The sequence below is a fragment of the Stenella coeruleoalba genome (genome assembly GCF_951394435.1).
Source record: "Stenella coeruleoalba genome assembly, chromosome: 1".
NCBI classification, from domain to species: domain Eukaryota; kingdom Metazoa; phylum Chordata; class Mammalia; order Artiodactyla; family Delphinidae; genus Stenella; species Stenella coeruleoalba.
Genome location: NC_137169.1, coordinates 57222462 through 57245559, shown reverse-complemented (window position 1 = coordinate 57245559; position 23098 = coordinate 57222462). Strand labels below are relative to the sequence as shown.

Below are 23098 nucleotides of genomic sequence, written 5' to 3'. Positions count from 1 at the left end.
TGGCAAAAAATATTATAAATAGAAGATGTGGTACATATATACAATGGAGTATTACTCAGCCATTAAAAAGAATGAAATAATGCCATTTGCAGCAATATGGATGGACTTGGAGATTATCATGCTCAGTGAAGTAAGTCAGACAGAAAGACGAATATCATTTGATATTGCTTATATGCAGAATCTAAAAAAAATGATACAAATGAACTTATTTACAAAACAGAAACAGATTTATAGGCTTAGATAACGAATTTATGGTTACGGGGAGGGGAAGTGGGGGAGGGATAGATTGGGAGTTTGGGATTGACATGTACACACTGTTATGTTTAAAATAGATAACCAACAAGGACCTACTGTATAGCACAGGGAACTCTACTCAATGCTCTGTAATAACATATGGGAAAAGAATTTGAAAAAGAATAGATACATGTACATGTATTGATATAAGTGAATCACTTTGCTGTACACATGAAACTAACACAACATTGTTAATCAACTATACTCCAATATAACATAAAAATCTAAAAAGAAAGAAATTGAGAGTTATACTAGGATCTTAAATAACTCTGAAGCTTCTACATTTCTCCTTTATTTCTTGAATGGTTTCTGTTCTTACAGTCAAAAAGTAGATGCTGGTAATTTTGAATTTTATGATATTTGATATTTATGAATGGAGAGGCATAAAGAATGCTGTCGGTCCTAGTCTGACTGCCTGAAAGCCTGCTATTTGAGCCACCAGTTTCCTGGGGAATGGGCTGTGAGCAGAGTCCAAAAAAGGCAAAATCTAGGAAAGGAGTAATCAACATTAAGTAACTCATTCTTCCCCTTCCTGGACTCACCCGTTACAATGATGACTGCAACTCCGGAAAGTCACCAAAACATCTTTGAAAAATTAACCTCACCCTTGCTCCTTTGTGATACTTCTCCAGAAAAAACTTTCGTGTTTCTCAAAGGCATAGTTCAATGAGCCTCTAAATCAAATCTTGAAGCAATGTTGCAGTTACTCTGAATATAAGACTGAGCAACACAATTGTAAGTTGCACACACTGTCTGTGTGAATGTGCCAGCAGGAAAAGAAGCCCCAAGGCCATATTTACTAATATCCTGGTGACTCAGTACAGCAGAGCCAGCAGAAAAGGAACACGTCCATGAAAATTCCTGTCTGCTGAAATTCTACACTCTAGCAGAGATTATTGCCACATACATGTTGCAAAATAGTTGAAGATACAAAAGGGTTAAAATCTTAAGGGCAATGACTTATCTTAATGCCTTATTTTGATGACCTTAAATCAATCTTTGATTTAATAAATAAAGCAATGAATGTAAAATTCTTAGCAACATAAAGTATTCATTAATGTTAATTATTTTAAGAAATGATTATATTTGTATAGTACTTTATAGTTTACAAAGGCCTTTCACAAGTAATTGACTAAAGTCCATTAGGAGTATGTTTGATATTGATGAAATATAAACATTCCACATACATAAAAGGGCTTAGAAATGGGAGATTCTCCCGAGTCTTGACATCACCTCTTTGAATCCCTTTTTCATTCACTGTGTCAGCTCTCCTCTCTCTAGTGGGTAAATCAAAGGTCCTTTTCTCTGTCTGGGGGGGTCAGAGTCAGGAGTACAATGTATGGGCTGTCTCCATCTGTGGACAGCTCTTCTTAGAAGACACATAATAAAAGACTATTGTACAAACTAGTATGTGTAAAATAAGTTACAGGGATATATTGTACAACACAAGGAATATAGCTAACATTTTATAATAACTTGAAATGGAGTATAACCTTTAGAAATTGTGAATCACTATATTTCACACCTGTAACATATAATATTGTACACCAACCACACTTTAGTTTAAAAAAAGCTATGCATGATGAAGGCTCACAACTATGCAAAGGTAAAATAGATCCTTCTGGTGATTCTCAGCTTCTCCACTCTTTTCTCAGGAAGTTTGAAGTTACTTGTCAAATTTGCTGAAATACCTTGATTTACAAATTCCTTAATAAAAGAAATGGTAACAGATTTTCTTCCAACATCTCCCATCAGCATGAACACAGCATCCCGAGGAGTGTATCACCAGGCAGATCATTAGCCTCAGCGAGGTAGCTTTAATGATTGGCTCTGGTGGAGGCTGGTGGTAGGAGGTGAGTGTAGAGCAGGAGGACACATCCTGCTTCCACGGGATTCTCCTGCTCCATAAGCAGCCAGAAAAGAGGGCCCGTTGTCCCTGCTGACAAAGAGCAGGGGGCCATGTAGCAGCTCACAGCAGATTGAGTTGCCAGATTCTTTATGTGGAAGACTAGAATGCAGCAACCCGACCTTCTTCAAAGCAGGCAATAACTAAACAAAGCAGTCCAGGGATATGGGAAGGTGGACAACGGTGGTAATAGCAAATCATTATTGAGCACTTTGCATGCACTGACCTCGTACTTGACTATTTAATCTTTACTACAACCACTACAACACTATGAAATAGGTTACTATTTCCTAGTAATACCATAACTATTCCAATTTCCAGAGAAGAAAACCAAGACTTAGGTTAAGTAGCTTCCCTAAAGTCACATCATGCTTAGACTATAATTTAGACCCTGAAGGCTAATTCCAAAGCCAACGCACGCGCATACACACACACACACTTTCTCCCTCTCTCTAAATATATATATATTCCATATATTTTTCTCTATCTCTATGGATATATGTGTGAGTGCATGCATGTGTGTACACTGAAAGTAAACTAATATAAATTAAATGGGGACTTTGTCTATTTCTAATATCTAGGATAATACCCAATATGCCTTTAGATTAACATTTATACATTATGTAAGATTTTTATTAGAACTCTAACTCAGCAAAACATTTTATCTTTCTTTAAAGCGGACTCTGTGTAGACTTAAAAGTCATGCCTGTCTCTTCTTCTGGAAGCTCTCCCTAACTTCTGGGCCAGGTTGTCTTTCTGCTCGGTGCCTCCCAAAACACCCTATCTCCTGAATTATAACAATCTCTGCACGTTATTGTAACAACTTGTTTAATGTCTTTTCTATGCTCCATGAAGGTAGAAACATGTTTTTCTTGTTCCCGACTGTAACCCCAGTATCTTTCATAGTACTGAACACATAGTAGAGGCTCAGTAATTACTTGCTGACTGAATGAATACAGCCACAACAATATTTGTCCTTATAGCAATATTATCAAGGCCGTGTTCTACAAATGTGTTCATTGTTTTCCCTATCAGATACCTACTTATTGTAGAATTAGTAAACATGGTAAACCTTAGCATTTTAATCAATTTTGTGCGCATACATATAAACATATGTAGACAGTCCTAACTCCTGCTAGAGAATATTAACTGCGAGCATGTCTAGACACATTGCCGCTACCATGAGGAGGAGTTTAGAAACTCTATAATGTCATAAGAAGCAACTAATTGCTCCTTTTGAACATGACTTATATAAGTTTACCGTGGGGATAGGCAGGGAACTTTAAAATTTATTGCAAGAGCTCCTATTTCATGGAAAAAGAAAAATGAAGTGCCCTATTAAAAGAAACAATTTTCTTTCTATTTATAAGCCAAGAAATACAAAATTTATTACTCAATTATTTGTAAGGTTTATACAAGTCATTACGTTTTTGTTTGATGTACTCAACAAATATTAAAGATTCCTTCAGTCTCAAATGATGGTCAGTTTTGAGTGTTCACGTCTGTGGGTCAGAAGGAAGAGATAGAAGCTTACAAGACAGATGAGAAGGACACACGCCCAAGAGAGGACGAAAGGCGTGGACAGGCAGCGGTCAGGGAAAAGAGGCAGGATGTCACCTCTACGCTAACTTGTATTTGCAATAATGGCCTTCTAGAAGCTGGTATCCTCCTTCTAGGCTTGGTGTCTGCAATTTTCCTATCTGTTACTTAGGTGAACGGTCATACTCAGAGTGCAGCCGGGTGAGCCGGTTAGGCGCTCTCCCCCGAACACGAGTGACCGAGAGACAACAGATGAGCAAAAGATCTAGGCACTTAATATATACCACAAAAACCTGTCCATTAAATATCCTGCATTCAAAATTAACCATTAATACTTGTGTGGCTATTTAAAGAAAAGATACAATGGAGCAAGTTCCAGGTTACAATGCATTCCTTTTCCCATATGGTTCCTGATACAGGCTTGCCCCAAGGCTAAACCCTTACCTCCCTGGATTCAGTCCTCACCTCTAAGCAAATAACTCCCACGTTTCCACAGTCTGTTTACTCCTGGACTCATACTATATAGATGGTGTGCAGGACTTCAAAGCTGAGACGTCTCCAAAGAAACTCATTTTTTCTGACCAAATCTAGTGCTCTTGGAGTCTCCTTTCTCCTGGTTTACAACAGTACCCTTCTCCCTGTGTCTCAGAATGGAAGTGTTCACTTATTTTCCACAACCTACTAGATGTCAGATGTTTCTACCTCAATGGTGTTTTCCAAAGCTCTCCGTGAAAACGGTACCGTCGGTTCTTTCCTACTTCTCCCGAACTGCTTCAGTAAATCCCCAAATTTCTCTGTGCCTCTAATCCTAAAAGTCAAAGATGATCCTACCAATTTCTTTCTCCAAAATTTCTCAAAGTTCCACCTTGCATAAAGATTGTAATCAAATTCCTTCTCTCAGTATTGAAAGCCTTTTGGAATATGATCTCTACTTATTTTTCAAGATCATTTCTTAAAACATTCCTAGCCTCTCCCAGTGTTTACTGAATATAATGTAGATATCATTCCTGGGTATGATGTGGATATCACTCACCCTAACGCCTTTGCTCAAGTCATTCTTCAAACTGGAACAATCTTAGGTGTCTGAAGTCCTCCTTGTACCTTACTGTCAGTCAGGTCAAAGTCCCTGTGTCTCTAAAAAGCTTTCCCAGATTCCTCCCAGTTAAAAAAAATCTATCCATTACTCATACATTTCCAGCGTGTTTTTAAAATTCTATTATGACATTCACTACAGTATGCCTTTTATAGAAAATCCTAACTCTTCTATTTCTTGTGAATTCCTACAAGGAAGAAGCCATATTGTTTTACCTCCATAACTCCTTCACAGGGGAGTGTGATAGCTCTCTGATAGCTAAGAGCAGCTCAGGGAATGCTTGTTAACCACTGAAAGAAGAAATACAAGAATGAACAGTCTTTAGTTTTTCTATTCTATTCATTACTAACCCTAGTTCCCTTTTCCTGATCTAGGGAACTATTTAACTTATGCTTCAGGTTTTGAAATTGTCTACACATAACAACTCTTCTTTGTGGGGCTTAAGGCCTTGTGCTGTTCTTATTTGTTCTTCATTTGGTAACCCCAATCAGATGAGAAACACTACGATTTAATCTACTCTTGCACCCAGACAAGTGTGACTGAAACTCAGGGTTCATTTCCTTTGTTGGGGAATAAAAGACTTCAATCTTGAGCAAAGCAAAGGCTGTCCAACATTTACATATTTTAAAATTATTGAATTATCTTCATTTTCTTTTGCATGAGGGACACATTCAGAAAGAACTGTGTATTTTGGACCATATTAGAAGAAAATACACCATCGGTGAGTCTGATGGGGATACAAAAGGAAGCTCCTGGCCTTAGTCACTACCAGAGACCCAAGAGGTCACTTTAGAGACCAGGAAAATACCAGAAATAAACAAATGCATCTTAGCTACAGAACCTTCTTGGCCCCTTCCCTTAATTCTCCTCATTCAGTTTGAATGAAAATTCAAAGTATGAAAAATAAAAACATTTCAGAGCTACGAGTAATAAAAAGACATGGAGGAATCTTAAATTCATATTATTAAGTGAAAAAAGCCAATCTGAAAAAGGCTACACCTTGAATAATTCCAACTATATGAGATTCTGGAGAAAGAAAAACTAGGGAACCAGTAAAAAGATCAGTGCTTGCCAGTGGTTGGGGGACTGGGAAAGAATGAATAACTAGAGCACAGAGGACTAGGGCAGTGAAAAAACTATGTAGGATATCATAATTACAGATACATGTCATTACACATTTGTCCAAACCAATAGAATATAAAACACCAAGAGTGAACCCTAATGTAAACTATGGACTTTAGGTGACTACCCTGTGTCAATGTAGGTTCATCAATTGTAACAAATGTCCCACTCGGATGAGGAAGGTTGTGCATGTGTGAGGGCAGGGGGTGAATGGGAAATCTCTGTACCTTCCTCTCAATTTTACTTTGAACCTAAAACTGCTCTAAAACATAAAGTCTATAAAAACCCAAAACCAAACCAAAAAGCCTTTCATATCATGTAGTATGTTAGTAAACCAAACACACACACACACACACACACACACACACACACACACACACACACACACACACACAAACTATCTTAACTTGATTTTCCTAATTATCCTACCAGGTGGGTATTATACCTTCCACTTTAACAATTACAAAACAGAAAACTCAGAGACATTAAATTCTCAAGATCACATAGTTATTGAGTGGCACAGAGAAGATCTGAATATTATAGTGGTTAGGAGCATTTATAACATAACACTAACTCCCTCTGAACCGATTTACCCACTGACTAGCTGTGTTATTTTGGGGAAGTAACCTGAATTCTCAGTGCCTCTGTTTACTCATCTGTAAAGTGTGAATAACGATAGTGCCCACTTCACACAGTTGCTGTGTAGATTACATGAGTTTGTGGCCAGGGAGTAATTAGCAGAAGATGAGAGCCATGGTAAGGGTTTATTGGTGATATTGCATCAGCAGTATTGGTATAAGCAGCAGTACTCTGGATATGCTGAATCCAAATAAAATCACCTTTTCACTAAAGGGTACCCTTTGCTTGGTGACTTGGGATAGAAACTGCCACCTACTCTTAAGCTTTCCCACAAGTATTTAATTGGATAGAATTCTGATATGAATTCTGTACCTTCACATCATCCCTAGCAACCCATTCATAATTTGGCCTGGACATCAGGGCTAAAACAGGGAGCACTTTGCTGACTACGATGTTAAGAAACACATATTAGGTCTTTGTCCCAGTTCCTGGCACAGAGCTCCTCAAACCCTTGTCATTTCTTGAGTGAGAGGGTTAGTGGGGGCTTTGGGGTTATTCATAAAAAGTCTCTTTTAACCATACCTGAGTCCATACTAAGGAGGTGACTCTTGGAGGATGGGGGCTGGTTGGTTAAAGGGTTGAACTTTCTGTTCCATCTCCCAACCTCTGGAAGAGGAGAGAGCCTGGACATTGACTTAATCACCAGTAGTCAATGATTCACACAACTGTGCCTACATAATGAGCTTCCCATAAACCCCCTAAACACTGAGGTTTGGAGAGCGTCCGGGTTGGTGAACACATCAACGTACTGACAGGGCGGCACACCCAGAGAGGGCATGGGAGATCCGTGCCTCTACCCCCATACCTCCTCCTAGTCATTTCTTTCATTTGCCTGTGCCTTCGCTGTATCCTCTAGAATAAACGGGTGATAGAACGTAAAGCTCTTTCCTGAGTTCTGTGAGCTGTGCGAGCAAGTTATCAAAACCCAGGAGGTGGCTGTGGAGAGCCCTCAATTTACAGGCAGTCCATGAGAAGTACAGGTGACTTGTGGGACTTGTGACTGGTGGGTAAAGCGGGGGGCAGCCTTGTGGGACTGAGCCGTGGGGTGTGCCTAACTCCAGGTAGTTACGTCAGAATTGTTCAGTGTGAAGGGAAACACCCCACATGTTTGGTGTCAGGAGTGAGTGGAATAAAGAGAGAGGCTTCTCTTTTACTGACTTTCTTGTCTATCTCCAGCATGACAGTCATACACAAAACATGTGAGCCAAGGAACCTGCCCCAAAGAACAGGAACAAGTGAAATATCAGCATGTTGGTCAATCCCAGAGATTTTCAGAACCAGGTCATTAATTTCTTGTGAAGAGGTCGAGTGAATTCTGAAACCCTCAGCAGATCTACCTGGTGGAACATTTTGCAGGTTCAGCTCCACTTGAATCTTCTTCACAGGTTTAGGCTATTTTAAAAACTGTGACCTTCATTTATGAATAGAAAGGGCTTTACATTTTATATTGACAATGTACTTTACATAGAAAAATTCAGAATAGCTAGGAAGTGCGATTTTAATATTTTTAATGAAGACAGTCTTGTATCACTGCTTTTTATGTTTCTATATTGTTTCCCCAACTTAGTTGTACTTAACACTGTGACTTGCAGAGTTGGGTACTCGATAACTTTACTGCATTATTGATTGAAAAGGGCCTACAGTGGGGTAGGGGCAATTAGCGGACACTTCCCACTTGAAGAATATTGTGAATTTAGCAAAACAGCTGCTTCCCAGAAAATTGGTTATGCCTTTCAATTTTTCTTTCTTTAGTGACTCTCAGATGAATGAATTACTATCCTCCTGGTCATATGTGAAAAATTTGACCTGTTTGCTTCTTACAGGATGCTATTACTATTGTCAGGGCAAAGAAAGTTGAGTGGTCCATGACTATGATTATGTCTTACCAAGTTTTAAGCAGGGATATTTAATAACCTACTGAAGGAAGTCAGAAGTTAAAAATATCCAAGTGTTACTTTTTTCACATGGACTACATAATTCCAAAGAGGAAAATGTAGATCCCACTGTATAGAGACATACTTTTCCTCTGTGGGGTCTAACCTGGATAAAGAAGAAAACTTGAATGTAGGCTTGGCTAGTGGACTGAACGAGAGTGGGGTGGACATGAGACTAGAGGTTTCAACAAGGTCAAAGATAAGGTGTAGTCAGGGGACCAGGAAGCTGGAATGTTAGGAGAGTTGGAAAAACCTGCGAGCATCACCTATCTCAAGGGGCTGTTGCGAAGGCTGAATGAGATCATGGACGTGGAGCAGAGCATCAGCCTCGGTCTCCAGCTAGGAGCCTGGTTTCAATCCCTTCTCTGCCTCTTCTTGGCTGAGTGATCTTGCAAAAGTGACTTATGTTAGCTGAATCTGAATTGCCTCATCAGTGAGTTGTGCAGATAAAATGAGATAGTAGATGAAATGTACTTTTTGCATAGTAAGAACTCAGGTGTTAGTTATTATTATTCATTACTTTTATTACCTCAGGTCCTCTTATTTATTTATTTTCACCCCCAATATGTTCCATTCTCCTTCCCTATTTTATTTTTTTTTCTGTAGAACTTAGGCTGTAAATTTTACTTGTTTATCTTTTTACTTTTGATTCTCCACATTAAAATGTAAGCTCCATGATGACAGGGAATTTTTCCTGTTTTGTTCCCTACAGGGGAGTGCCTAGGACAGTGCTGGCACACACATTTAGTACTCACTAAATATTTGTTGAATGAAAGAATCATTGTATAGGAGTATAGGAAGGGGGACACATGGTTAGTTCTGAGATAGCCAAAATGACACTTGTCAGTAGGGACCATTTCCAAGATGTGGCCAGAGGTGTGGGTTAATGAGTGGAGGGAAAGTTTATTGGAACTGAAGAAGACAAGAGGCCCTGGAGCAAGGGTCTTGGGTGGATCATCCCCACCGAATCTATGACACAAAAAGAAGCTAGGGAGTGAGGTGGAGAAGAGGGTGAAAAGGGGCTGCCAGCATCCCTAAGCCTGTAGATGAACGCAGAGGAATGCTCCGTAGTCAGTGGTGGACGGCCGTAAGTAAAAGGTAGAATGAGCAGATGGCTGCTTTACATTATGGGGAGTGGGAGTTGGAAGTAGCAATGGGGAGTTGGGAGAACTCATAGTCCCATGACACAGGGCCCACAGAAGACTAAGGAACTTTCCGTGGAGAGAGCTAGAGGAGAAGAGATGGCCCCTGGAGAGAGCTGGGATGCAGTTAAGGAAACAGGTGGGCGAGTGTGGCAGAGAGCCTGGGAATGCAGAGAAGGGTGTTGCTAAGGACATGACAGTCCCACAGGTTGGTGGGAGTGAGACTAGTAAACAGGAGCACGGAGCTCTCTTGAGAGGAGAGTGCAAGTGGCTGTATGCACAGAGGAGAGGTGACACTCAAGAATGTATGGCTGTAGGTCGTCTTTTTTTCCATTACCAGATACAAGATGATTTTGTAGTTAAATAAGTTAAACAAAGAGAGGGACAGCACATTTCTGGAAACATCTTGATGTTCAAATGCTCTACAGAATTATTCAAATATCTAACAGTCACATCTTCTACTTGTTATGGAAATATCTTTCCCTTCCTTCCATCTCAGAAGAATACTTGATAGTTTCAGTTGGATATACTCCTGGATGAATGAATTTAAACAGTTACCACCTTTCGTAACCTTCACCATTTTTTTTCAGCTCAACTTAAATAGGTTAAAATTTCAGTGAATTTTTTAAAAATGAAATTGTTTATAAAAGTAAACCACTAAGACAAGCTTTGGAACTCTTCTGAGTTAGAACTATCATCTAATGCTTTTCTATCTCTCTTGTTAAGTTAAATTTGGAGGTGTGAAGCATCTCAAGCTATCTCCAAATAAGTTCATAAGGCAAAGTTCATTAGTGAGTTGGTTGATTGGTCAGTGACTCACTGGAAATACAATATTTCCTGTTGCTACCCAAGCTACTCCAAGCTAAGGACTTCCATCTCTGGGACCATCTTGCAAGGAAAAGTCACTGTTAAGAGAAAAAAGCCACACCACAAAAACTACTTCAAAATCCGTATCAGTCATTCTGATTTTTTACAGTTGTGCTAAAACACACACTTAAGTTAAGAAAGTTCTTTTTGTTGTCATGAAATATAAGATGTTTAATATTTAGGTTCAATTCTAGAGTAGAATATTTTTTGGCCAACTTTTTATCCCAAGATAAACTTAGCTATTTAAAATCGTAGAAAGCAGAGTTTTAAGTGATATGTGTAAGATAGTCCATTAATTAAGTTGAACTACTTAATTTTTCCTATACAATAGTTTAAACAGGCCATTTTATCAAATGCCTGGCCTGTTAAAATGATTTAGAATTTAAATATAAAACAGAAGAATGCTAATCCTTAATACAGAATATAACAAATTATCCAACATTGAGGTTAGATACCTGACATTATATTTATGTATATTTTCTTTCATCTTCTAAAATGGCAAGTCCAGTGGTAGCTGTACATTTTACTAGTCATTCCAGTTTCAATTTCCATTTCAGAAGATGTAAATAGAACTTACTAAAATACTTTTTTTCTTTTCCTCACTTTTCTGACCTCCTATGCAGCATTCCTTGTCATAAGAATATTTACACATTTACATTTTACAATAATGGACGTTGTATCTGAAATATTAATTATCCAAAGCAAAGTTAAATTCCAATTCCAACCAAAAATGTCCTTATATTTGTTGCATTGCATTTGCAAAAGAGTTAAGAAAGAGCCCTGGTTGACAGAGTTAAGTTCCTTGCCCAAAAAAGGTGTTTGTTTTTTTTCAATTTAACACAGTTAATTAAGTAACCAATATTAACTGCAAATTAGCTTTAATTTTTTAATATGAAAAAATCGAAGATCCCGTACAAACCAAATTCATGGAATATTTTCTTTAGTATTTAATATTTTCGAAGTAGCCATAGCATTTTTATATAGAAAGTGAGACCAGGTCTTTTGAAGAGAATTGGGATTTAAAAATGTGAATGGGGAAAAGGCACGAGGGGAGGATAAATTAGAATCTGGTATGCTATGCACTACTTACCTTCAAAAGTCAAATAAAACTTTCCTCTGTCAAACCAAACGAGGGAAGGCTGTTCATTCTCTGCATGGCCAGGAGTTGAAGCGGGATGGGAAAGGTTAAGGAGAGGGAGAGAGAAGGACACAGTATGAGTTACAGAGCAGGTCATTCATCTCACTAGGGGGGAGGGCAGAGGCACTTCATGCCGTTAGCGTGCAGGAAAAAGGGAAGGCTGGCAATCTATTATTATTGTTATTTTGTTTTCAGTTCGGGAAACAGAAAGCAAAAGCAAAGCTATGGAGGCCTAAAGGGATGGGCACGTGTTGCTGGTAGCTTGGTACTCGGTGCTGGTGCGCATGGAGCAGAAGTCTTCCTGGCCATGCAGGGGCGTCAGCATATTTTAACTGCACGAGTTTGGCCAAACTGTCATTCAGCAATTGCTGTATTTATTTCATCTTCAATGTCATCCCCTTCTATGTTTTCAAAAAGATGAACTCGGAGTTATAGGTTATATAAAACTTAGCTGAGGTTTTCAATAACAACAGCATTGCATATCAACTGAAAGTTCATGGAAGATGTCATATTTCTTCCATCCCCTCCCCTGGAATCACCTTAGGCATCCAGACACAAAACACCCTTTACCTACGTACCAAAGAGAAAACAAGATTACTAACGGTGCTCTACTATATTTTTAATTAAAAAGCCGTCACTGGACACATAATTCTGAGCAGTTAAATTATTCCTCCTTCTGTAAATTCACAAAGCAATAGCATCTCACCTTTTTGGAACCTTTTCACTGAGAAACTGTCATGCAACCTGCGGCTTTATAAAATGTTCACTCAAAAAACATTTCAGTGGCATGAGTTACACGATGAACAGTAAACAGACGGTGCATCTGATCGGCACTGGACACTCATGAGGCGAGGAGCATGTCCATGAAGTTGAGCATTCAGATGGCATAAGGGCTTGGATTTTTAAAGTCTAGATATCTAGAGATCACTCGGCTAGCACCATACCTGCAGGCGTTTCACAGCGCCTTTCAAACGAGGGCAGTTTGTCATAAAAAACATCATCTTCTGACACTATGAACCAAAGAAATATAAAGGAATGGAAAACAAAAACACAAATACAAATCTCAAATGAAATCAAGCAACACACTTTACTGATCGAAACACAGGAATGATTTTAATGGAAAAGGAAACAAAACCTAAGACACTGAGATTATGGAAAGGGTATAAAAAAGTGATGTGCTTATTTCATGATGAGCCTATGAGAAGAAATGGAAATCTAAAAAATGCCAGATGTTAGCATCTGTGAATTCACTGAAGTCAGCTCCATGGAAGAAATCACACCCCCACCTTTTCAGGGAGTTGTTAAAAGCACTATCATTAATAATTGACTCGTGCAGGTGTATTTCACTCAGACACAATTCTCAAGTGGCTGGACATATATCCATCAACAGAACCTCTGGACAGAGTGATGACAGCTCAATGGGATCACCCAGCATGCACCTTCCTCCCCATGGGGAAAGAGGAAGCTTTTAATGAGACCATAAAAATGCAACAGTATGAATCTGAGGTCCCTGAATGAAGTATCCCATTTCAACTTCATCAATATCCAAATTCAATTTGCCTTGCACTGTACTTGGTAGTTATGGATTGTTAATTTTGAACAGCATTATTGTAATTCCATCTTTGGCTATGGTATCAGGCATGGCCAAATGTCTTTGTAAACTGGTCACAACAGTTGCTCTGAATCCCAACCGTTCTGGATCTCTGTACACGGTCTCCCTCCTCACCAACAAACAAATGTAGACAATTGAAGTTTTATTCTATGTGATTTAGATCAATCAGTGCCACACGTCTGAAGGGTATTATTATAACTTTAATAGAAAATTGAATAAATTCTGTACAAAGACCGGTAAGGGAGAATTTTCCCTAGAACGCAGAGAAGTAAGATAAGGAAATGGATGAGGGTAGTAAAATTATTTCAAAAACTCTGCTTCTTGGAAAATATTCTACTAGCTTGCCTCCTTAGACTTAGTGAATAAGGCAGGGAAACTATTTCTTTGTCAATTCTTAAGGCTCTAGGATAGCACCTGTCAATCAGCTTTTAATATACATGTGGCTTCCTTGGTGGCTAGAATAAGCAAATGCAACTCCTATAATATCTGTAGGAGAGGAAAAAGAACTGGCCCTAAGAAGGATACCCCATAATATCTCCAGAAAATAGGACACAAAAAAGTTACATTGGCAGAAACTGAATGTAACAGTGCCTTTTCATACCTATTAGTGGGGAATGGTGGAGAATATTCCTTTCTTTTGAAGAACTAATTTTCTGTTTACAATCTCCTTAAAATGAGGAGCCTCCAATACTGTCATTTGTTCTTTGAGCTGAAGTTACAAAAGAATGGTTCGTAAGGGCTGAACAGGGTGGCTATCATTTTTTATTGTGGTTGTAGACATTGAGCGCTTAGAAGAAAACATACTAAATAAATCAGAGAACTTAAAAATGGGTGGTTGCATAGCTCTGTGCTTAATTTAAATAAGGGCAACACTCAAATCAAGTACAGAAGAAAAATTTCCTTAAGAACTAACCATGGAAATTGCCTCAGATTGATCTGAGATAGGGAAGTCAGTACTGGAGACAGGCTTTTCAAAAAAAAAAAAAAAAAAAAGGCAGAAGGAAAAAAATACTAAACTGTGAGAATTTAAAATTGGGATCAAGAATATCCACCTCCAAAGGTCTTTCTTTTTGTCCAGAATAATTGATGTTAATATAGTTATATTTTTTAAAAAGCTTATCTAAGTCAGAATTGCCACCCAGCTTAGAGAGACAAAGACTTGGAGGAAATATTTTAAGTTTTAAATGCTATGACTAATATTCCTGTACTGAATACAAATCACTTTTGCTCAAAGATCTACACCAAAGGAAGCATCAAAGTCCATCTGATGCCCGTAAATGATTACCTTTCATTCATTACAGATTCCTGGGATGTTAAAGATGTAATTTAAAAATGCATAATTAACAGTGAAGGAATATAATTCATAGTGAATTTAACAATGAAGAAAAATTGTCTTCAGGGTGGTCTTTTTGCATTGGGGTACCAAAGGAAGGTTTTGCAAACATCGAAAAAAATGACTATCACCTATAGAAATAAGAAACAAATAATAAATTGGATATATACAATTAGAGATAACTCCCTGTTTATCTCTATCTCTAAATGTCTAGGAATTTGTTTCTGACAATAGAATAACTTTAAACACTTTCTTTACTCACATAATATTAATAGGATTCTTCCCCCCAAATCAAATAGTGAAGGTCCTGTGAGCTTTGTTCAGTACAAAAGGAGTTTATTGTATTTCATTGATTCTACTATGTGTACTTTTTAACCTCTCTGGAAATGGGATGGGTCTTAAAATCAATATGATAAGGAAGTATTGCACCTTACCTCAACTGGCAGCTTTCTCCGCCCTTTCTCAGTCATATGGAAAATAATAGTGCATCTTCTGATTGAAGGTAACTTAAATTCAGCGACATATAGTTGCAAAGGGACTCTTCATTATTTGAATGTGACAATGCACAGAAAGTCCTGTTTTCCATTTGGCATCAGATTTACTACTTTATAACCACAGGTTTCATGAAGAAGATTTTATGCCTGAAGTCTGGCAGGAGCAAATTCTTACTTGAATTGTTGTGTAGGAAGACCAGACATGCTCTTAAAAATTTAATCCCTGAATTACATTAAACTTTGCAATAAGCAAGTACAAATAATAAGTATCCAGTTTCTGCCACACATGTCCCAATTTTGGCACAAGTGTCACAGGAAATGTCAGAAAAGTATCTTGGTGGAGGGAGGGAAATATTGAGCCATCGATGTCAGGAATTTGCTGCTGAAATTCTATCTATCTCCCCCAAGCCATCTGATTACATTAAGTTGATGTTCCAAGGCAGTCATGAACAGTCAGCACCTTAGTGCTGAACAGCCAAAGCACATCCTCTCCAAAAAGAGATAAACAATGCTACACAAGGTGCTGCTGGGCGGTCGTTGACAATGTATTTACTTCAGAGAGAAACGGCTGTCAGGTGACCCACAGCAGCAGGAAATAAAGAACAAGAGAGTGAAGAAGATGAAAAACAAACAAAAATAACAGACCCAAACAGATAAAATCAGAATGCTCCTCAGCAATGAAGCAATGTGACCAGCCTCTAAGGTGGCTTTTTTCTCTTTTTAGTCCCTCTGTGGTTCATCTTAAAAGAATGCATACTAGCTGTGTTAAGAATCAGAGTCACTGACCAGGATTTGAGATTTCTGCAGCAGGGAGCATGAGAACACACGGTACAAAACGTGGCCACAGGTCAAATGCTCTGTGTGTGCAATTTTCTCTATGAATCTCAATGAGTTGAAGGAATAGGTTAGATGGTCATCTGAGGTCACTTGAGGTCTGCTTTCTGAGTGACAGTTTATTATCCTTACTTTCCTCTCTGGACCACCAGGAAAATCACAGAGAGTGAGTGGAACAAATGACCTTGAGGAAAAAACAACAGAAAAACAACAAAGCAGGAGTGGGGGAAATGGCTGTAGCAATCAAGAGTATTAAAGAGAGTTCAAAAATAAGGTCAGAAGTTACAGAAAAGACAAAACAAAACAGCGACAACAACAAAACCCAGAGAGAAACTAGCTAATAGGCATCTAAAATTAGGGAGCCCTGAATTGCCCCAGCTGATGATGCAGGTAAAGAATAGACATGGTTATATAAATGGTGTTAAATATCTGTCTGTTAACGAATCATATGAAATTGGATAACTGGCTATATTTTCACCAAATCTGAAGAATTCTTTGGGGCTGATCTGATTAAAAATGTAGAGCACGTGATATGGTCGAAATTCTCTTTGGGGGCCTAAGAGGCACACCTTAACTTATTTCCCTGGGAAAAGAGGGATTTCTTCTCCAGAAGAGCTTCAGGCTTTGATCAAATTACTCCTCCCATGGGCAACTCTGTAGTGTGCTCTTTTTTGGCAAGTAGCAGCAGGAATTTATTTAGCTTTGGTTAATGATTCTCCCAAGCAATGCAGCATGAGCCAGCTGGTTTATAATATGGGAGACTTGGAGGGCATTCAGACAATAAAGGAAGACAATGGGAAAAAATGGAATGGGAAAGCCCAGGTCAGAGATACCATGCAAACATGAGAGAGGAAGCAGGAGCTATGGAAGGTGGGTAAAGAGGTGTAGACAGAGACCGGCCTTGGGAAGAGGGAAGACACTCCAGGCAAAAAGAGGCATTTAAACCTGGGAAAACCATCCAGCTGAGCAGCCATTCTCAACTCTTCACTTTCATCACACCATAAGGAAAGAGGCACAAAGGCATTTACTGAAAATGCCAGCAATGACTTATTTCTTGGGGAAAATTGACCGCACATCACTGAAAAGCACTACAAAAAATGTCGAAAAGTTTTCTCACGTCCCACAGTGCCCATGTTTATACCATCTGTCAACATAAGGAGAACCAAAGTGATGAAGAAATGAAAGCTTCAAGAAAATAAAAGTTCTAAATTTTGTGATTTCTGATGCGTTACACGGTTGGAATTTAAAAAAACATTCCCCCCTCAATGGAGACTATTTTCATTATAAGAAATAATATCTAAATTATAGGATCTTATTTGACGATTTCTTCTTTACTTTTATGAATAGCTCTGTATGGAAATAGCATAAGAGAATTCCTGCAAAACACAGGTGTTCACATTCTTTTATTTGCTTATTTGCTTACTTAAAGCACTTTGCCTTCTTTGCTGAGAAGGTGCTTTTAAAAGAAGAGTCAGATGATAGTAGCAAAACACACAGCAAAACAACTTTGATCAGAAACATTGGGCGTTAGGGTTTTCAGATCATAAATAATAGCCAGTCAAAACCACAAACAGATTAGAAGAGAGGAGATAATTTTTACCAACTGTCGGGGTGGTGGCTGCACTCAAGGAATTGGTGGACGATATTGAAGAAGTACTTTCAGCTCGGGCTAGGGGTGCTATCGGAGGAGGGCTGGAAGAATGGATGGGAGGGCTGAAAGGTCGGGGCTGCAGGGAGAAGAAAAGAAATGGAAAGTTAGATTCACAGGTCTGCCCTCCATGTTTTTAGGGTCTCCCGGCCCCAGATATGACAACTCAGGTTCTTAAAAGAGAACAGGTGGCACCATTTTTACACTGAAGTTGATTCTATCTGTACAGGAGCTTGTGGATGGAGCTAGAGGAACCACCAACCGTAATGCGCTGCACTCAACAGGAACATCACATTTAGAGAAGCTGAGGTCTGGGGTGTGGTCAGTGATGTTTCAGGAGGATGGCCTCTTATGCCCCCAGGAGTTAAGCAAGTAACATAATGTGAGAGCTTATACCCACTGAAAGATATTTGAATACAGAATACTGTACTCTGCTAGCTAAACTAGGTATCAGGGACATCACCAGTCTGTGACTCCTGTGTGCAGATACCAAAGAAATTTACCTCTGCCAGAAGTCTCTTAATTGTTCACACAGAATGTTTCCCACCCCTCAGCCTTAAAACATGATGCAAGAAATGTCAGAAAAAACTCATTGGGTCATACCACCGTCCTTTATGTTCACATAGTGTGCCTACCACCGGTAACTTCTCTGTAGTCTGGGGACAGAAATCAGGACTTGCCCTCCCTTGGAATCTTCCAAAATCAGATAAATATGGTGAAAGGAAACCTCCCATTCTAAAGGATTTAGCACAATTGAGCATTATTATCTTAATTTTCATCAAACCCACTGTAGAAGAACTAAGGGCCCCAGGATCCTATTCCTACTATTTTCGACCTTGGCTTGAAAGATGTTAGAGATTTGAGGGCAACTGAAACGTACACTCTGATTGCAGTGACTGTCTTTCATATGTCACCTGTCAGGGCCATTTGTACAAGCACTGTAAGTAAGACTTAGACCTGAAGTTGAGATGACCCGCATTCAGGCACTTGGACTCCTGTTTGTCATTCCCACTGGATGTTTCTGAGCAGGCCAGGGCAGAAGGGAACATACCACATCTCCGACTCCAGGCTTCCCTGGAGGTAGCTTTGGCCGAGACGGAGGCCGGGGAGGAGGTGGAGGTGGGGTCGTGGTGCTGCAAAGAACCAAGGGGGTGGCTGGCCGAGCAGGGGATGATGCACCTGAAAAACAAGCTGGTGTTAAAAATGACTAGGAACGCAGGTGGCCAAAAGTGCTGTCATCACTGGATCCCGCCTTCCCCATTCCCCAACACAGTGTCAATCACAGCCATTTTTTTCACCTCAGCAGTTAGTACAGTCAACTCTGTAGCACATGGGGTTTGGGTTTGTTTTTTTTTTCAATAAAGAAAAAAAATCACTAGGTTGATGGCAGAAGCTGAAGCTCATTGCCTTTTGTTGTCATGTGACACCCAGTGAAAGGTAAATCCTTTTATTACTCCCTGTGACAGAAAATATATTCTTAAGACTCTTTTGGCTGGGTGGGCGGGTATCCTTCATTTTGACCATGGTACACACCAAACTTATGATAAATTCTCTTGATTTTTGCATATTCAGAATTTATTTATGTCCAAGATGAAAATGGAGGTTAGAACTTGAAAAAAAAGATTTTTCATATTATATGTATATATACATATATATAAATATGTGTGTATGTGTATATATATATATATATATATAAATATTTATGTATATAAAACACAGAAGAGAAGTATCCTTCTTACTGTGCTTCAAGATATGAGTGCTAACTTCATAAATGTAAGCAAACACTTGATGGTAAGCAAAGGACAAAATGTAAGAAAGTAAATTAGATGGTACATGCATATTTTGTGTGTAGAATCTTAACAGAAACACATTGAATTTAGAGGATTTTATTTTTCAAACGTGGCTAGGTAGGAATCTGTCTGTGTAGAGGTTGCCTGCGATGATTTTTGTGATGATTTTTAAAAGAGCCCTTGGATTTACTTTTCTGGCTGTCAATGACAAGCATGTGAAACACAGAGGACACACAGAGGTTGGCATGCACGCTGATGAGCACACCAGAGAGGTCTCTAGACTCAGGGGTCTGCCTGTCTTCAGTCATCTGTCCGGGATACACGGGTAAACTACTTGGCTAACAACCTTAAGAAAGTCAAATCAATATTCCAAACTGTTCTTGTTCAGTCAGAGAACTTCCAACTGCTCCTGAGGTTTTTTTCACTTTGATTAGAAGCACAGGTATCAAATCACTCCAAGAAAAGTCTAAGAAATTGTGCCCCAGGAAAATATCTCTCCCCAACTAGCCTCCCCTCCAACATGTCACAAAACTCTGTTCTCTGGAGAATCCTAGACCAGCACCTCCATGTCCAGTTTTCAGATTCTCAAGGAGATTTGGAGTTGAGCAGCAAAACCCATCACCTCAGCATCTGCTCCCATCTTAGACATGTCCTGGAGGTGAAAATCTTGCTCCTTTGTTTAAACAATTTGAAATGTTGAGTGCATTGTGTTTCTCTGTGTTGCTTATTCTAAGTGTAGTTTCATCGGTGCGAAACCCTAATAATTATTACCACCCATCCCTACCGATACCTCCTCTCCACCACTACCAACTTTTTATTGTATACTCACTTTTTATTTTATTGGGTCAGCATCTATGTTAGGCATTTTACATGCATTATCTTATTTTACCCCCACAATAAGCTTTGGAGGAAGGTACTTACTTCTACTATCTCAGTGGAAAGTAAAGCTCAGAGATATTCAGTAACTTGCTCAAGGTCACGTAGCTCAAATGGTCTATGTAACTACAAAGCCTGAGCTTTTAAATGCAGTGTCTTGTAGCTTTAGGTGGACCTTAGCCCCATATTTTGCACAAAGGTCTTCTTTTCGCATGGATAGACTGTATACTTTTCTCTCAATATAAATATTCTTAGTCTTTGGCTAATCTTCTCTGAATAAAAGAATAGGGTATATTTTGACAGGTCCCACTACAAAGTTTTCTTTATACCCAGGATGTTTTCAGAAAACAGAAGTGACAGCAAAGAGATGGGAAATAAATCTTTACACAGCAAAGTCTTTGTCAGGAAGTTTTATGGAGCTTTTTTGAGGGTTCTACTTTGCTGGAAAACCATGCTATAGGAGTGGGTCAAAATGTCTATCCATGGGTCTATTTCCAAGAAATAGTCTTCTGAGTCAATCTCGGGAAAAGATCAGCTGTGGGATCTTGACTTCTCTGAGCCTCAGCTTCCTCTTTTAAAAAAATAAGACATGTTTCTACTTTGCAAAGGGGTTGTCACAATTGGAATGGACAATGCTTATTAAAGTATTTACTAAACTATAAAATACTACACAAATGGAAGGCAGTTGATGATGGTAAAGATTGTTTTTTGATACAGGTACGACTAGAAGCAAGGAAAAAAGTGGCTAGTTAACTGGTTTCCTTTTCCTTTTGCGGCACGTTTTCTTTACTGTTTTACTCACTTTTTCTTTACTGAATTGATTTCATTGATTCGTTGTGCAGTTAGAAGATACTAAGGGAGTGTTTAAGAAGCAAAACCTGCTTGACAGAATACACACATTCAGCAGAGAGTAGTCAGGGCCTAAGGAGTATTTCACAACTGTACTAACGTTTCACACGATTTTGTGAGATTACACAATTATTTTGTATTGCAAGAATATAGAGGGTTATTATTTGTACATCTCTATCCTCATTCTTCTACCTTCAATTATACTTTCATTTTCCCTTCAAGCAGTGTTTATTCCCAAGAACAATGCTGGAAAATAATTGGACAACATCGTTTAACTTTAAAAATCACATGTACGTCATTTGAGTTTTGTGAGTTCAGAAAAGTTGGCAACCATTGACACGCTCTCAATCCATCTGCTGCTCTCAACCTGGAGTTCGATCATAGCTTTGGTATGAGAACCACATAAGGATGACTTCAACTTTCATCTCTCTTTTTGTGTGTGTGCTCGTGGGTGGGGGAGGGGAGTGGGGGGGAGAAGTGGTAAATCGAATCCAACAGACCTGAGGTCAGACAGATACTGGCTTTGCTATTTATTGTTTTGTAACGGTGGCAAGTGCTATCTTTCAGCATCCGTTTCCTTACCTGTAAAATGAGGCTAATACATCACAATGTTGTGGAGGAGAATCAAATGAATTAAAATATATGCACTTCGAAATATGTGAAGAATCAGTCTTTCCCAACTTGTGTTCCTTAGGACACAATTATACCATTGCTTTGAGGAAAGTATTAAACATATGTGGGAATGGTTTCACACTGCATTTCTTTTTTGGTGACCAGCACATTAAAAGCCCTAAAACAATACTGTCCAACAGAGCTTTCTGCAATGATGAAAATGTTCTGGAACAAGTGCTGTCCAATAAGATAGGCGTTAGCCACATGTGACCACTGAGCACTGAATTGTGCCTACTGCATCTAAATAACTGATTTTTAATTTTAATTAATTGCCATTAAGATTAAAATAGCCCCACGTGCCTAGTGGCTTCCATATTGGACATGTAGTTAGGAAATATATTTGTTTCATTCAACCCCAGGTAGCTCAAAGTTATTTGCTTATGGGGGGTTGTATGTGTGTGTCTGTTTGTGTTTAACATGCTTTACTATTGCTTTAGTTTCCCCAGTCGGGAAATGTTGCACTGAACGTTCTATCTTTACGGACACCTCTCTTTCCCTGGTCTCCAAACTTGCTGCAGGCCAAGAAAACACTTTCCCCATTCCATCCCCTGGGCACACACAGCCCACATAGGAGAAGAGGTAGCCTTTGCCAAGAATCAGTGTCTGCATTCCAATAAAGCAATGTGTTGGCCAAACTATGTATTTTGAACTTTTGCCATAAGGAAATTAAAGTTCTTGGAGCAAATTCTTAACTTCCAACTTTTTCAATAGCAGGTAACTCTTCTGATTCACGAGGCCTGAGTACTGTCTAAACTTGGTCATTGGCAGTCATCTCAGTGTGAATGAAATTTTTAAAGTAGGCATAATGGTATCTAATTAAATATAGTTTGAGGTATACAAGATGAGTTATTCCCATCAGGTTAAGTTTTAAGAAGCAAGTAGTGATAAGCACTATGAATCTTTAAAACATGAGACCGTATCCTATTCTTTTAATCCTAAATTTACATTTCTTCCAGTCTGTGTATATTTCATCAATAAAAGATTTACAAGCAAATAAACTGGGACTTAATTAAGGAGATAATGGTGCACAGTTTTATTTATTCATGAGCTTCATTGGCCCAGTTCGGTCTTCTATTTAGAAATTCAATCCTTTAATACCAGCAAAGTATAGTTTTTTTCCAGCACAGTTATTAAGAATTGATAGTCTTTACTGGTAACATTTTCAAGTAATTTTAAATAAGAATATGGAAACTAAACACTAAAACAACAAAACTCCCAAGGATTCTAGAAAGAAAGCTAGAGCTTCTCTCGTCACTCATTAGCTCAGTGGTCAATTCAATCAAACAAGCATCTCCCAGAGCCTTGTGGAAGGTGTT

At 38.8% G+C, this 23098-nt stretch overlaps 1 protein-coding gene across 1 annotated transcript in view; it reads right to left on the bottom strand.

Moving 5' to 3' along the window:
• SGIP1 (SH3GL interacting endocytic adaptor 1) overlaps positions 1 to 23098 on the bottom strand; it is a 207200-nt gene that overhangs the window by 32913 nt on the left and 151189 nt on the right. Inside the window, exons 18-19 of the mRNA XM_079904139.1 lie at positions 18647 to 18774; positions 17548 to 17674 (exon numbers count right to left, since the gene is read on the bottom strand). Of these exons, the coding sequence (XP_079760265.1) occupies positions 17548 to 17674; positions 18647 to 18774 (255 nt within the window). The remainder of the gene's footprint in view (positions 1 to 17547; positions 17675 to 18646; positions 18775 to 23098) is intronic.